Consider the following 17,790-nt stretch of genomic DNA (forward strand, 5'->3'; position numbering starts at 1 on the left):
CACCTGCAAAGAGGTCTAGAACTGATGAAGGTTCTACTTCTAAAGAAGAAGAAGGTGGAAATGATCCCAGATTCAACCTCTCCCCTATAAGGGAAGACGTATACGAGGACGATCCCCAGAAAACCATCGAATCTCTACAAGAAGCTTTGATGGAAACCAAAAGGAGACTTAAAAAGGCAACCGACAAAGTTCAAGACTACAAAAGGCAACTTATGGTTTCAAGGTATGCCATACAAGGTGTTCGATATATGTCATGGGGCAGACAAGCAAGTACTCATGACCCAGATAAATTGCACGAAGCAATCACTGAGATCACAGTACAACTTGGATCTGTTGCAGATGGAATAGACAATGTTCTTTATACCCTAGAATAAAATTCCTGTCCAACAATGAGATCATGACATGCATGTGTAGATCGGATGGAAATAAGGATTGCATGCAGGGCTACCGAGAGATTTAGAATATTAAATTGATTCTTATATGATAAAATTCACGAAGAAATTGTGCAAGAACTCAAGGATTTGATCATCTTCCAAGTAGTTTAACAACAATATGAGTTAGAAACCAAGTAACTGAACCTGCATGTTGATTTTTTTTGAGTGAATGTGTGGGTCCCAAAATGCATGATAAATTTTGGAGGTTATAGAATACTAGTCAAAATGTAGTGATGTCTCTTTAGACGTGATGATTATAAATGGAGACACCGATTACGTGCATTTGCGTACATGTATTTCATGAATCATGTGATCTTAAACAAATTATTACATGCATGAAATAATCTTGAAACCTTGTACCCAAGTGATGGACCTAGGTTACACAAGAGGGGGGGTGAATTGTGTCCCCAAATTCCGAATAGGAATCCCCTTATATCAATTTCACAAATCAAGCACCACACCAAGCACACAAAGTGAGTCTTACTAATACAATTTCCCTAATTTATTCCCAAGCAAACTTGTAACTTAAGTATATAATGTGTCTAGATGCAAAATCCTATGAATTTAATTAATGGCAAAGTATAGTTGCACACAAATGGACCTATATGAGCAATATGAATAAATTGCACAATAGGAACTAATTGAAGCAAAGCTTTTAACAAGATAAGCACTAGAAAGTACTTAACTTGCAATTTTACAGAACAATAGCAATATGAACAGAATAAACAATAATGTAAAGTAAATAAAATAAAACAAGTTATGTTAAATTAGAAGAGTTAATGAAAGCTGTAAAAGTAAAGCAAGTAAAGAACACACAAGTAATTTATAGTAGTTCGGAGACCCTTCTCCTACGTCTACTACCTAGGTTCACCACCTAGGATTTTCAAACCTCCACTAAGGTGTGGCTTTTCAAGAGCTCCACAAAACTCTTACACAAGGGTTTCAAAATTACCCTAACTCTTCCAAAATCTCACAAATATAGTACCCGGTTTGGGTTTTACAAAGATAGGCTCAATGATTCACTCACTCAGTGTTTGCACTCAACAAACTAGGAGGAACTCTCAAGAGATTTTAAAGTGAGGCTCACGAATAGAAAATCGGATTTGAGTTTAGAAGAGCTCACAAGAAGAGAAGATTCTTCACACCTGGAATTGCAATAGCAATCGGTGAAGATGAACAATGAAGATTTAGTTCTTCACACCTGTGTTTGCACTAAGCAAACGGTGAAGTAAGATAGAAGAATATTATATGAGCTTGGGTGAGAAATTGAGAGCAAGTAGCTTTGATAATTCTAACTCTTTCTTGTGTGTTTTCTCTTGTGCTAAGGAGCTGCTTATATAGGCCAAGAAAAATCATGTTCCCACGATTTTAGCTCTTGAGATAATCATCCATAAAGTCAGCAATAATGTCTTGATTCTTCTCTTTCAATTATGAGATTTTGCCTTGTAAAAGTCTTCGGAACATGTGATAGAACCAACTTCTTTTGACTTGTATAAAAAGCTCCATGATTTTCTCTCAATTAGACGCATTAATTTGACACGTCAAACTATGTATTCAGCTTTGAATTTTGCACTTGTAACATAATCAACTTCAAATGTCAAAGTCTTCCCTCCAATTTTGAAAACATCCTTGAATTTGCCCCTTATTTATTCATAGAATAATCAGCTGCAAGATCTTCTCAATTTATTGTGATTTTGGTAAGTCAAAAAGAGAACTCCTTTATTTGATTTCCTTCTCCATAATTCATGGCTTAATGGCTTCAATCAAATATGGTAAGTCTTTCTTTATTTGAAATCAAATCCCAGCCAACTCTCTCTCCAAATATCTTTGCATAGATAGGCTAATGTGTATGTAAGTTTCCAGCTCAAATAAATATCATATAGTCATATAATAAGTCACATAAATCAATTGAATAATAACATTTCGTAGCAATTTCAAACAGATATTTGGGTAATGATTTTGAGTAAGAAGAAGTCAACATTTCTTAGTCATGTCTTCATGAAAAATGTTTATTATGATGCAAATAATGTCTCTACCAAATTTCAGATTAATCCGAATTCATTTGATATAAAAATGATCAGTGAGTTCACAAGTAGGTTTAAACCTTATCAATAAAAACCAATTTCAAATTCAATCTTAAATTCATTACATAGTGCATGTAATCAAATAGCACAATAATATTGAATCATCAAAATTAAAATGTAGGACCTTTGATCCAATAATCTCCCCCTTTTTGATGATTATAAAACCTAGCATGTAGAAAGCTATTTGATATCAATTGAATTTGATACCAAACTTGAATATATGAAATGTACTAATGCATATAAAATATAATATTTAAAGTTTAAGCACTAAGCCGTTAGGGCACTAAGCTCCCCCTTACTTCATACTTCACTCATTCCTAAATTAAAAAATAAACACTCTCCCCCTTGACTCATGCACTAATGCAACTAATGCACTTTCTACATCATCAAATTTCTCCCCCTTTTTGTGATCAATCAAAAAGGAAGTAGAAAAGAGGTTAAGTTTTCGGGCCTCGAATGCGCATATACATACAAATGATTTTATATAAATACTTGAGATGAATAACCATTTTTCAATCTCTCCAAATTAATCCGAAAAGGATACTATTGTATATACTCTTATCAAATTATGCATATGATTCATACCTTAATGAAAATGCACAAATACTTCTTATTTAATCAACTAAGGAGCTTCTTTCATGCCTAATGCATCCCTAAGAGTATTAAATCTATCCTTAGGCAAGGGTTTGGTAAAGAAATCAGCCAAATTAAATTCACTTTCAACATATTCAAGTACAATATCACCCTTATGCACATGATCTCTTATGAAATGATGTCTAATATCTATATGCTTGGCTTTACCATGGTAAACGGGATTTTTTGTCAATTGTATAGCACTAATATTATCACAATAAATTGGAATGTGGTCAAAGTCCATATTAAAATCAAGCAATTGTTGCTTGATCCATAGCAATTGGGCACAACAACTACCTATGGCCATATACTCAGCCTCGGTAGTGGATAATGCAACACTAGTTTGTTTCTTTGAAAACCATGATATGAACATATTACCTAAGAGTTGACATGTGCCACTAGTACTCTTTCTATCGATTCTACAGCCACCATAATCTGCATCACTATATGCAAGAATATCAACTTTTGAGTTCTTAGGATACCATAACCCTAGTGATGATGTATCTTTCAAGTACCTAAGAATTCTTTTCACAGCCATCAAATGTGTTTGCTTAGGGTTGGATTGATACCTAGCACACATGCAAACACTAAACATGATGTCTGGCCTAGATGCAGTTAAGTATAAAAGTGAACCTATCATTGATCTATACAATTTTTGATCTACTTCATTGCCATCAAGATCGGATTCTAACTTGTTTCCCACAGACATAGGTGTGGCACAACTTTTAGATGAATCCATTCCAAATCTTTTAAGCAAATCATGAGTATATTTTTCTTGATTAATATGAATGCCATGGGAAGTTTGTTTAATTTGTAAACCAAGAAAATAATTTAATTCACCCATCATGCTCATTTCAAATTCAGAATGCATGCACTTTGCAAATTCATTACACATGGATTCAAGTGTAGAACCGAATACAATATCATCAACATACACTTGCACAATCAAAATATCATTACCTCTATATTTCACAAACAAAGTATTATCTATTGATCCACATGAAAAATTATTTTCAAGCAAAAATTTTGATAACCTTTCATACCAAGCTCTAGGAGCTTGTTTTAAACCATAAAGTGCTTTTTCAAGTTTGTAAACATGATTTGGGTACTTTGAATTTTCAAAATCAGGGGGTTGTTTTACATATACCTCTTCTTTAATTACACCATTTAAAAAAGCACTTTTGACATCCATTTGATAAAGTTTGAAACCCCTAAAGCATGCAAAAGCTAAGAGTAACCGAATGGCTTCTAACCTTGCAACCGGTGCAAAGGTTTCATCATAGTCTATGCCCTCTTCTTGACTATATCCTTGGGCAACTAGCCTAGCTTTATTTCTAGTTACATTACCATTCTCATCCATCTTATTCCTAAACACCCATTTAGTGCCTATGATGAAATGATTTTTAGGTTTTGGAACAAGATTTCAAACCTTACTTCTTTCAAATTGGTTTAACTCATCTTGCATTGCAATCACCCAATTATCATCACACAAAGCATCTTTCACAAATTTAGGCTCAATTAAAGATAACATAGCAAATGAGTTAAAAGGATTAGAAATTGACCGTTGAGACCCTTTCTTGGCTCTTGGTTGTCTTCCGTCATACAAGTCACCAATTATTAATTCTTTAGGATGCGAACGCATGACCTTGTATCTTTGAAAACTCAGATCTTCTTGATCATTATGGACATCATCTTCATCATGCATGAGTTGTTCATCACTAGCATCTCTTGGGACATCTTTTTGTATAGTTGGAGATGCTTCTTTGTTTATTATTCCCTTTTGATCCGTGGTCTTTTCCTCTTGAGGTATTTCTTGAGTAACTTCTAAGAATGATTGAGGGAGCTCAAGTCCTTCCAAACCTGTTTCCCTATCTTTCTCATGCACATTAGAATCAAGTGAATTTATATCATCGAATTTTACATGTATACTTTCTTCAACACGTTTAGATGTAGAATTAAATACCCTATATGCTCTAGAGTGTGTTGAATAGCCAAGAAAGATTCCTACATCACTTTTAGCATCAAATTTATCTAGATTATCTTTGGTGTTTAATATGTAACATTTTGATCCAAACACTCTAAAATAATCTACCATGAGCTTTTTACCATACAAAAGTTCATAGGGGGTCTTATTCAATATTTTTCTGATGGTCAATCTATTTGAAATATAACAAGCATTGTTTATAGCCTCGGCCCAAAAAGATTTTGGCAAGTCGTACTCAATTAACATGGTTCTTCCTAATTCTTGCAATGTCCTATTTTTTCTCTCTACAACCCCATTTTGTTGGGGTGTTCTTGGTGCACTAAAATATGAGAAATGCCTAATGAATCACATAGCACATTAAATCCATAATTTTCAAACTCACCCCCATGATCACTTCTAATTTTTACTACACGCAAATCATGTTCATTTTGCAACCTTTTTATAAGATTTTCAAAAGCATGTACCGCCTCATTCTTATGAGTAAGAAACACACACCAAGTGAATCTAGTAAAGTCATCAACTATCACAAATGCATAGCATTTTCCACCTAAGCTTTTAACTCTACTTGGTCCGAATAAGTCTAAATGCAACAATTGAAGTGGCCTAGATGTACTAACAACATGTTTTGATTTAAAGGACTCTTTAACTTGTTTACCTCTAATGCATGCATCACACACATGATTTTTATGAAATTTCAACTTAGGTAAACCTCTAACCAAATTATTTGCACACAATTTTTGTAATGTAGAAATACCAATATGTCCTAACCTTCTATGCCAAATCATAGCACTTTCATTTGATGCAAGTAAACATGGTATATTTTCACTACACAAGGAGTCAAGATCAAGCACATATACATTCCCACTTCTATAACCAACAATCACAAGTTCTTTCCAATTATTTTTAATCAAACATTTGTTTCCTTTGAATTTCACAACGTAACCCTTATCTACCAATTGACTTATGCTTATCAAGTTAAATGATAGACCATCAACATACAACACATTATCAATTGAGAAGCAGTTGTTACCTACGGATCCTATTCCTAGGATCTTACTCTTGGAGTTGTCCCCGAAAGTGACATTACCTCCGTTTTTCTTCTCAATAAATGATGTGAAAAGTGTTGTATCTCCAGTCATGTGCCTTGAACACCCACTATCCAAGTACCATGTCTTGGACTTAGATTTAAGACACACCTGTCAAATTAGATTCAAACAATCTTAGGTATCCAAATCTTGGATCCTTTAGGGTTAGTTTTCACATTGACAAGTACATTTACATTATAAACATTTTTGATATAAGCATGCATATCTACATCATTTATGCCCTTAGGCACCCAAAATTTTCTCAAGTGCACTCTTCTAGGCTTTGAATGTGAAATTCTAGCACCATTGTTCCTAGGCATATGGGCAGCTACTCTTGAAGTACTACCCATTTTACTTGTGCCACTAAAACCTGCATTCAAACTTTCCTTGAGTTTCATTGGATCATATCCAATTCCACTCCTATCCAAATAATGTCTTTGAGATGATAAAAGCATATTTAATTTTTCAGAACTCATGTTGAATTTAGAAAATTGTAATTCTAGCATTTTGTTCTTCTCCCTTAATTCATCAAGTTCATTTTGCAAGGAAGAAGCATTTGATAACATAACACTTTCATGTTCATCCCAAGATTTCAATTCAGATTCTAAGTCATGCAATCTAGCTTGTAAATCATCAAACTCATACAACTTTTTAAGCTCTAAATTTGTGTAAGAGTCAACATGGGACTCAACACACTTGTGTTTCTCAAGCACTTCGTTCTCCTTCTCTAACTCAATAACCTTAGCACATAGTGCTTCAATTTCATGTGTATGAGCATATTCCAATTTCTTTAATCTAGAATTTTCTTTCTTAATCAATTTATATTTAAGAAGTAAATTTTCATGTTGCACATACAATTCATCAAAAGCATTGGATAATTCATCATTAGAAGGGTTTTCTAAATCACTTACCAACTCATCTGTGGGAGATGAGTTTTTTACTTCTTTTGCAACCAAGCACAAATTTGCCTTGATCTCCTCTTCTTCATCACTTGAAGACTCATCCGAAGACTCGTCCCAAGTGGCCTTGAAAGCTTTCTTCTCCACCTTTGCCTTACCCTTGAATCCGGTCTTGGAGGCCTTCGGACAATTAGCTATCATATGTCCTAGTTTGCCACACTTGAAGCATGTAGGATCTTCTTTATTCCTACCTTTTCCATGTGCCTTACTCTTGAAGCCACCTTGCTTCTTGAACTTCATGAATTTACGAAAATGCTTTGCTAGTAAGGCTGCCTCCTCTTCATCATTTGAGCTATCCTTATCATCCACTTTTAGAGCTATTCCTTTCTTCTTTGGCAGCTCCTCTTCATCCTCACGACTCATCATATCCAATTCATGTGTCATAAGAGAGCCAATGAGCTCTTCCATCTTCAAGGTTCGGAGATCCTTAGCTTCTTGTATGGCTGTGACTTTATCCCTCCAAGTTTTAGGCAAACTTCTTAGAACCTTTTGCACTTTCTTTGCATTTGTAAAAACTTTTCCCAGAGACTCAAGATCATTGCAGATAGAAGTTAAACGTGCAAACATATCACAAACAGGTTCATCATTCTTCATTTTGAACATTTCGAATTGATGTACAAGCATATTTATTTTTGAATCTTTAACCTGACTTGTACCTTCATGTTTTAACTCAAGCATATTCCAAATTTCTTGAGCATCTTTACAAGTTGATATATGATTGAACTCAGATCTAGACATAGCACAATGAAGAACATTTATAGCCTTAGCATTAAGACACACTAGCTTTTTCTCATCACTAGTCCATTCACTCCTATCCTTCTTTACTAAATTTTCACCTTCCTTTTTCATAGGACAATGTGGACCATTTTCAATTACATCCCATAAGTCAAGATCTAGTGATGTCAAAAAAATTCTCATCCTAGTTTTCCAAAATCCGTAGTCTTTACCATTGAAGAATGGAGGACGGTTCATTGAAAGACCCTCAGTCTCACCATGAGATGATGTGTAAGCCATCTAAGCTAGTAGGGTGTTAATCCTAATGTCTAGCCAAACCTTGCTTCGATACCAATTGATGGACCTAGGTTACACAAGAGGGGGGGTGAATTGTGTCCCCAAATTCCGAATAGGAACCCCCTTATATCAATTTCACAAATCAAGCACCACACCAAGCACACAAAGTGAGTCTTACTAATACAATTTCCCTAATTTATTCCCAAGCAAACTTGTAACTTAAGTATATAATGTGTCTAGATGCAAAATCCTATGAATTTAATTAATGGCAAAGTATAGTTGCACACAAATGGACCTATATGAGCAATATGAATAAATTGCACAATAGGAACTAATTGAAGCAAAGCTTTTAACAAGATAAGCACTAGAAAGTACTTAAATTGCAATTTTACAGAACAATAGCCATATGAACAGAATAAACAATAATGTAAAGTAAATAAAATAAAACAAGTTATGTTAAATTAGAAGAGTTAATGAAAGCTGTAAAAGTAAAGCAAGTAAAGAACACACAAGTAATTTATAGTAGTTCGGAGACCCTTCTCCTACGTCTACTACCTAGGTTCACCACCTAGGATTTTCAAACCTCCACTAAGGTGTGGCTTTTCAAGAGCTCCACAAAACTCTTACACAAGGGTTTCAAAATTACCCTAACTCTTCCAAAATCTCACAAATATAGTACCCGGTTTGGGTTTTACAAAGATAGGCTCAATGATTCACTCACTCAGTGTTTGCACTCAACAAACTAGGAGGAACTCTCAAGAGATTTTAAAGTGAGGCTCACGAATAGAAAATCGGATTTGAGTTTAGAAGAGCTCACAAGAAGAGAAGATTCTTCACACCTGGAATTGCAATAGCAATCGGTGAAGATGAACAATGAAGATTTAGTTCTTCACACCTGTGTTTGCACTAAGCAAACGGTGAAGTAAGATAGAAGAATATTATATGAGTTTGGGTGAGAAATTGAGAGCAAGTAGCTTTGATAATTCTAACTCTTTCTTGTGTGTTTTCTCTTGTGCTAAGGAGCTGCTTATATAGGCCAAGAAAAATCATGTTCCCACGATTTTAGCTCTTGAGATAATCATCCATAAAGTCAGCAATAATGTCTTGATTCTTCTCTTTCAATTATGAGATTTTGCCTTGTAAAAGTCTTCAGAACATGTGATAGAACCAACTTCTTTTGACTTGTATAAAAAGCTCCATGATTTTCTCTCAATTAGACGCATTAATTTGACACGTCAAACTATGTATTCAGCTTTGAATTTTGCACTTGTAATATAATCAACTTCAAATGTCAAAGTCTTCCCTCCAATTTTGAAAACATCCTTGAATTTGCCCCTTCTTTATTCATAGAAGAATCAGCTGCAAGATCTTCTCAATTTATTGTGATTTTGGTAAGTCAAAAAGAGAACTCCTTTATTTGATTTCCTTCTCCATAATTCATGGCTTAATGGCTTCAATCAAATATGGTAAGTCTTTCTTTATTTGAAATCAAATCCCAGCCAACTCTCTCTCCAAATATCTTTGCATAGATAGGCTAATGTGTATGTAAGTTTCCAGCTCAAATAAATATCATATAGTCATATAATAAGTCACATAAATCAATTGAATAATAAATTTCGTAGCAATTTCAAACAGATATTTGGGTAACGATTTTGAGTAAGAAGAAGTCAACATTTCTTAGTCATGTCTTCATGAAAAATGTTTATTATGATGTAAATAATGTCTCTACCAAATTTCAGATTAATCCGAATTCATTTGATATAAAAATGATCAGTGAGTTCACAAGTAGGTTTAAACCTTATCAATAAAAACCAATTTCAAATTCAATCTTAAATTCATTACATAGTGCATGTAATCAAATAGCACAATAATATTGAATCATCAAAATTAAAATGTAGGACCTTTGATCCAACACCAAGAACCTGCATAAACAAGAATAGGAAATATATATATATATGATGAATGATATACTTTTAGTATATAAAAATGTTGACTAACACAACTCTATCTATTTGATATATAAATGTGTGGTAAACCGAGTATAATCAGATTGTGTTTAAGTGCATGATACAGTCAAGTTAGGCGAAATTTATGTTTCCAAAACTGGGAATATACGGTCACTCGGGACGAAATTTTAAAGCTTAATAAGCTCAGGTCATACAGTAACAATATACTTAATATGTCCATTAAGCTTGTGTACTTATTGAAGTAAAAGTAAATGATTTGACTAGGAATTGATGACGTTGGGCCAAGCCTTGTTTACGATTAAAGAAAAGGGAAAGGCCCCACTCAAACTTGAATTGTTGACAAAGGTGAGGGTTGTCACCGCTATTACATTCAAAGTGTTTTAATGTGACTAGCAAGATATTTGAGATGTTTTTATTTGAGAAAAACATTTGTTATATATGCAAGTTGTTTGACATGTTTTATGTGAGAAATGCAAGGTTTTAATTGTTCAAGCATTTTGCCAAATTGTGATTTGTGGGAGTGGTTTTGAATATTGCTTTTAAAGACAACACTGCATATGCTCAGTAACACGGAGTTTGAAATTGATTATATTGGGAATAATGATTTCATGGTTTGAGGATTTAAATGATGATTTTATGATGTGACAATACCATATAAACGTTCTCTAATTGTTTTAAAGAGATGGAGTTGTCTTGCTAAGCTTTGCTGAGATTTCGAACATTATTAAATTTTCTGCTAAATACAATTGATACTTGTGGAGAGGTGATTTCAAATTCCCTGTACTGCATTCCTTGTTACTTGGAAATTGACGGATATTTGCATCTCTATGCACATGGCCACCCCAACCTTGACCCGGTTGTGGATTTGCAGCTAGTCCCGTGATGCGACTAGGGAGGTGTGGTTGGAGCGATTATACTCCCACACCCCTGAACTATTTTCCCACAATCTTTCCGACGGGAAAATATATTGGTGGATACTCCATATACTAACCAGATTGACGAATCTGGGGAAAACCGTAAAGTGGGGATATTGGAATCCAACGATTGGATATAAACTTTGGAATGTTAGTCAGGGATGATTTGTTTTGAAATAGAAATCCTATGAATTTATAATTATTGTCTTTAAAAGAAATTTGAAATCCGTGTGGTGATTTTGTTACACTATGTACAAATTTTGATAGTTGAAAAAGATTGCTTTAATGATTTTTGATAGATATATGAATTTGCCTTTGATTGGTTTACGTTTCGCTTGGCTAACCCTCCTACATGTTTTCCATACATGTAGATTAACGGGAGCTAAGTTGGGAAGAACCAAGCTAAATAAAGATCGAGGTAGTGTAATAGATCTAGAGCTATGTAAATATATGCAAGGAATAATGTCTCAAGAATGTAAGTGTGTGTATTTGACTATGTTAAAATTATGGAATATGTTTGTAATATAAAACACTTTGATGTATTGAAGTTAGACAATGGTATTCCGATAATTAGGGCTTATGGTACGCTATCTGCACGGACCCGAGGTAATTGGGAATGTGTGAATAGTTACCGTGTCGTACAATTACCCCTGGTGAAGGTTTTGGGGTGTTACAATAGCCTTGAGCCAGTTGACGGGCTTTGTATCGAGTTATAGAGCCATCTGGATGATATTTGAGGCGAAAGATCCATTTGGAACCAATATACTTGTATGCATTTGAGGGAGGAACTAGAGTCTAGGTTTTATGCTGTATGAGAGCATTATATTCATGTTGCATGGCATCTTTTCCCAAGGAATGTGCAAGGGTAGCTCTGACAGTTAGAGGTTCAGGAGACATGGGAAGAGGATGGAGAGTGGTATGGTTGAGTTTTTTAGATTTAAATATGTTGTTCATATATTAAGTAATGATGCGAAAGGAGGAAGAAGCTAAAATGGATGGTAAAGAGGCCACTATAGGAGGTACCGTGGTGTTACGTAACGTGGATGTGGAGGGGAGAACAAGAGTGGGATCAGCTTCTATAGATAAAGTAGGATAAATAGTAGATTGAGTATTTAGGACAATGGAAGTTGGAGAGGTGGTATTGGGAGACAAAAAAACTAGAGAGGCTAGTAATGTAGGACTTAAAGTTTGTACAGTGGGGGTTAGAGGATGGAGAATCAACAAGTGGATGATTGGATGGTAATTGATTTTCATGAAAGGTAACATGCCTTAGTAAGAGGATCAAAATGTTTATAGTAGATTTGCGTAGTGGATTATCCAACAAATAAGTAGAGAGTTGCTCTTGGTTGAAGTTTATGGATGGTATAGGACCTAAGCCAAGGATAATGTGGATAGATAAAAATCACAAGCCTAGTCAGCAAGACAGTTGGCAGGTAGAGGAGGGAAGACTTCATAGAAAACTACCTCGCTTCAGCTCAGGAAGACTCGAATTCAAAAGAAGAGATCAAGATGAATCGTCGTATCACAATTCGAATTTCAAAAGCTAGATTGGATAAGAAAATCCTTACAACCACACTCCACACCAACTATAAAAGAAGTACTAGAGCAGTGAATAAGGTAAACACAAAAAACTCTCTACTTGACCTCCTCGATTTCTCTCTGTGAAGAGATTTTTGACTTGGGTGTCGGAGTACCCCCGGGCCATGAAGGGCCGCCGGTTCTTGTTTTGCAAGTGCGGAAGTTCACCATTCACTTCATTCTTCAGGACTGGGAGTTGATGTGTCAGTTATAGATCCTAAAATCTACATTCAATTTGTTATCATCGATTGAGGCATATGACAACCTTGCAAGATCAAAAGAAGGTAGACCGTCAAGCTTGGACACCGGTGTGGTGTCGGCCGAACAAGCTCCGACGGTCAAGTCAATCAACGGTGGGAGATATTTAAGTGAGAGAAGTGAAAGGCTTTTAGAGAGAGAGAGAGATACTAGGTAGTTCAGAGAGAGTAAATGAGGAGGGGTCCTCCTCTATTTATAGTGTTGCAAGTCATGTGGTCAGCATGTGACGACCGTACGGACAGGCTTCTTCGTTGGGCCATAATTGGGCCTACGGCCCAGTATGGGACTCGTTTGTACTCTAAAGCCTTGGGCTTAGAATGCCTGGTCTTGCACCCATTCTGACCACAGACTTTGGGCGTTTGCTTGGGCTTGGACCAATCATACATTCAGATGAACATTCGAGTTGACCCCACCAAGGGCCTCATCAGGCCTTTTTACTTATGTTCAAATATTTTGGGTCAACGGTTTTTGGCCCATACATCAGTCTTGTAAAAAATCACATCGATAATCTGGTGAATCTCCACACTGCAACATAGGGACCCCAAAGAGAGAGCCAAGGCTTGAGGATATGTCTCCACCTGAGAAGGTTGGAGAGAGGAAAAGAAGCTATCAAGAGATAGATGGAGGTAGGATTTCTCTTGTAGAAGAAATTGAGGAAGCAGTACTTCGTAAGTAAGAGGAACTGCAGCTAGCACAGGACGAACTCAGGATCATGATGGAAGAGCTCCAGTCAATCAAGGGAAAGGGCAAACGATTTGCAAGTGTCATTGAACCAACATAGCTGACAAATGCCACAGAAATAACATAATAGGCATTGAGCAAAGAAAATGCCGCAAAGAATTACTCTCATTCATCTCAGATGCATAGTGAATCACGAGTCAGGAGCGAAGACATATGATATTGATATTCCCGGATAGAGTTTTGACCTTCATCGAGCAGGAAATAAGAACATAATTGCATGTTTTTTCGACTGTGATTGAGGATTGAGGAGGATAGCAATTGTTCTTAATAGCGGCGTCGTTAAAAAGAAAAGGTTGCCGCTGTTAAGAATAGTAGCATGATGCTAAATCTCAAAAAATTGAAATAAGGTGTTATTTGCCCAATAAAAAGTTACAGGGATGCTATATACAACAAAAGCTCTGAGAATGCTGAGGTCCATCCTCATATAAAATCTGCCAAAGAGGCATCACCACGAAGTCTTACCTCTTATAAGGATGATCTGCCAAAGAGGCACACCACGACGAGGTTTTACCTCGCATGAGAAATATGCCAAGGAGACACACCACGATAAGGTCTTACCTCTCGCATGAGAATGATTTGCTAAAGAGGCATTACCACGATAGATTTTTACCTCGTAAGAAATTGCCAAGTTGCATCCTTTCAAGTTGAGGTTCAACCTCGAGTAAGCTTGTCAAAGAGGAATAGGGAAGGAATCTCGGAAAAAAAATTGCCCAAATAATCATTAGAAAAGTTGAGGTCTAACCTTGCGTCAAACTACCAAGCAAGAAAAGCCTAGCTAATGAGGGAAAGCCTAATCACAAAGAAAGACATAACCTAAGAGCCCAAGCCCAAGAGGCATGAAGCTTGAGACATATAGTTGAAGAGGTTTAGCCAAGAATACCACGATAGTAAAAAAGAGGAGAAAGACCACGTCGGTAAACCACCATTGGAATACCACGTCATGAGAGCAATGAGAAGAGACCACCTATGATGCCAAAGAGGCATCACTAAATACCTACCTACCTCACCGAAGAGGCATCGCAAAAGTTGGAGACTATTTCACATGACCTTTCATAAGAGGTGTCACTGAAACCAAAGACACCAAATATTGGAACAAGAGAATAGAAGAAAAATCTTTAATACTTACACAACACGTCAAAGAAGGCTTCTCGAAAGAATATCTAAGTCGGGGGCAACAAGACACTTCGAATTTTATTTTTGATGAAGACACAAAGTCAAAGATCCAACATTAAAGAGGTAACAATACAAATACATAATATAAGAAAGTATATATATATTTGTATTTAAAAAAAATTGAAGTCCCCACTTCAGCGTGGTCTGCTGTTGACCACGCTACCACACAGCTAACCATGCTAGACAGTAACGCAGCATGGTCAGCAGCAGACGACTGTGGATAGCACCCAGCATGGTCTGCTACGGACCACGCTGGACAGCACCCAGTGTGGTCAACTGCCGACCACGCGGGGTAGCAAAATGTGATAAAAAATTAAAAAAATAGCGATGATAAATAAATAAATAATATAGAAGAAAAAGAAAAGAGTATCTTTTTCTATAAGAACAAGTCAAAGAAGAAAGAGGAGAATAATGACGAATGATGAATTTAATTAAAGATGCAAGAATCTAAAGAAGACAGAGTTTCGGCTGAGCTTGGTAGATCCAAAACAAGAATAACTTCAAGCCTTCACCCACCTTTTCTAAGAAAGGAAAATATAATATATAGGCTGGGGGCATTTGTCAATGCATAAAAATCACAAGCCTAGTCAGCAAGACAGCTGGCAAGGAGAGGATGGAAGACCTCATAGAAAACTATCTCGCATCAGCTCAGGAAGACTCGAATTCAAAAGAAGAGATCAAGATGAATCGTCATATCACAATTTGAATTTCAAAAGTTAGATGGGATAAGAAAATCCTAACATTCACACTCCACACCAACTATAAAAGGAGTATTAGGGCAGTGAATGAGGTACGCACAAAAGACTCTCTACTTGACTTCCTTGATTTCTCTCCATGAAAAGATTTCTGACTTGAGCATCGGAGTGCCCTCGGGCCACGAAGGGTTGTCGATTCTTGTTTTACAGGTGCAGAAGTTCACCATCCATGTCATTCTTCAGGTCTGGGAGTTGACGTGTCAGTCGTGCAAAAAATCACATCGACAGATGTCATTGGCAACCAAAAACTCTAGGTTTCAAGTTATTCGAATGTTTATTTTCATGAAAGGTAACATGCCTGGACAAATAGATTTAGTTAGTAAGAGGATCAAAACATTTATAGTAGCTTTGCATAGTGGAGTATCCAACAAATAACACTACAAGAAAAAGGGTCTTAGATGATAGAAAAATACTATCATAAAAGGGGGTGTATGACAAAGTTCATTTCTATCATGTAGGTCACTGTCATCCTTTTATGACAGAAAAAAAACTCTATCATGCATTAATGATATAATTTAATAATCATAAATCTATCACACCAAGAAATTAATTTTTTAATTAATTTCGGTTAATATTTTGGTGGGAGTTGATTTTTTTGCGGGTATTGACTTTTTAAGTTTGATTTTATGGGGGAAAAATGAAATATTTTTTAAAAAAATTTCATTTAATTTTGGTGCCAAAATTAGTTGATTTTGGCGCCAAAATTTTCAATTCGGTATTTTTGTGATTGGTTTTTTCTGTCACGAGATTAAAAAATTAGTTTAAAATAAATACTAATTTTTAAATTTTATTTATTTATTCATGTATTTAAAATTCATTTACAGATTTGATATATGAAATTAAAATTAAATTGGATATAAAATTGAATCCAAAAGCATTATAATATACTACATAACTAGTTGCATGCCCGCGTTTCGCGCGGCACTTATTTTGATTGGAAAATAGAGATGTGTGGAAGTTTTTCGATACTTTGTTAACATGAAGAGCAGTAGAGCTTTAATTGTAGAAAATAGAGATGATTGTGAGATGAAAATAAAATATGTACAATACTTTTTTAATTTGCGAAGAAAAATTTTTTCTAATAGGGTGTAAGAAATTTGATGCATAAGGAATAAGTATGCTAAGAGTTTATCAATTTTTATTTGCGTCGCTAGTATTTACAAAGTGTTATAGGTCACCAAAGACATATTTATGAGACAATATTGTATGGTTAGTACAACAATCTCTACAAAGTGACATTTAATATCGAGAAGTACAATGTAGCATAAGTAGTATTTTTGAAATGATATTTTTGGAATAAAATTCTTAATATTTTTAGAATAAGATTTTTTAATTTATATTTTTGAAATGTTATGTATGACTGGTAGATTTGTGCCTATAATCACTTTGACCTTCAACAACTCATTGAATTCTACCGTGCTTTCCTATCACCACTTACATGTTCCAATACCAAATGGGCTGAATTTACTTACACATTAGAACAATATAGCATGAAAAAAGCCTCTCATGTTGTGTATGTTGCAATCCAAACAGACTACTAAACCTGACCAAACTCTAAACATACACAATACATCAACTAAATACTACAAAAACACACAAAATACATAAAAAACACACAAAAATTCCCACAAAATGATGGTAATCAATGCCAAAAACACACAAAATATTTTCAAACTAAATACTACAAATGAATTTCATTAATTGAGTAATATCAAAAGACTCTCATAATTAGCAATACATGACCTTTGAGAAACCAAAACAACATCAAACCACTCCTATGAAACATTAAATTCCCATACAATTCAATATAATTTTAAAATTATTTGAATACTATTAACTGTATGAGTGTGGTTGTGGGTCCTAAAGTGTATGAATGTAGTTGTGGGTATTAAAGTTTTGCAATATATTTATGTGTGTGGTTGTGGTTCTTAAAGTTTTCTAATATATTTTAAAATTTTATTTTGTCTATGTAGACTTTTTTGTAAAGACGTCCACGTGGCACCTTGAATTAAGGAGAAGCCTTGTGGATCCTTAGTTATATATATATAAATTGATATTACATAACATGCTCCGAAACTTTATATCTCAAGTACTTTAAGTCAAAACAATTCCATGCATGCTAAACAAGAGAGAATTCGCAACAACCTATCAAACAAGACACAATTTCCAGCAACCTATCAAAGTTTATTAGTTTTCACAAACAAAAAAAAAGAA

At 35.1% G+C, this 17,790-nt stretch overlaps 1 protein-coding gene across 1 annotated transcript; it reads right to left on the bottom strand.

Annotated features, from left to right (window-relative positions):
• Window positions 1-4,574: 4,574 nt before the first annotated feature.
• On the bottom strand, window positions 4,575-8,193 carry LOC119995869. The gene is made up of 3 exons (XM_038842339.1): window positions 6,415-8,193; window positions 5,904-6,331; window positions 4,575-5,472 (listed from the first exon to the last, which is right to left on the bottom strand). The coding sequence occupies exons 1-3, from the start codon at window positions 8,191-8,193 to the stop codon at window positions 4,575-4,577; spliced, it is 3,105 nt and encodes a 1,034-aa protein (XP_038698267.1).
• Window positions 8,194-17,790: the final 9,597 nt, after the last annotated feature.

Source organism: Tripterygium wilfordii, chromosome 1 (genome assembly GCF_013401445.1).
Source record: "Tripterygium wilfordii isolate XIE 37 chromosome 1, ASM1340144v1, whole genome shotgun sequence".
NCBI classification, from domain to species: Eukaryota; Viridiplantae; Streptophyta; class Magnoliopsida; order Celastrales; family Celastraceae; genus Tripterygium; species Tripterygium wilfordii.

Coding starts and splice junctions, on each gene's coding strand:
- LOC119995869 (XM_038842339.1), bottom strand. CDS start 8,193: ATGGCTTACACATCATCTCATGGTGAGACTGAGGGTCTTTCAATGAAC. Junction 6,332..6,414: donor ATATCAAAAATGTTTATAAT/GTAAATGTACTT, acceptor CTAATTTGACAG/GTGTGTCTTAAATCTAAGTC. Junction 5,473..5,903: donor GCTATGATTTGGCATAGAAG/GTTAGGACATAT, acceptor GTGATTCATTAG/GCATTTCTCATATTTTAGTG.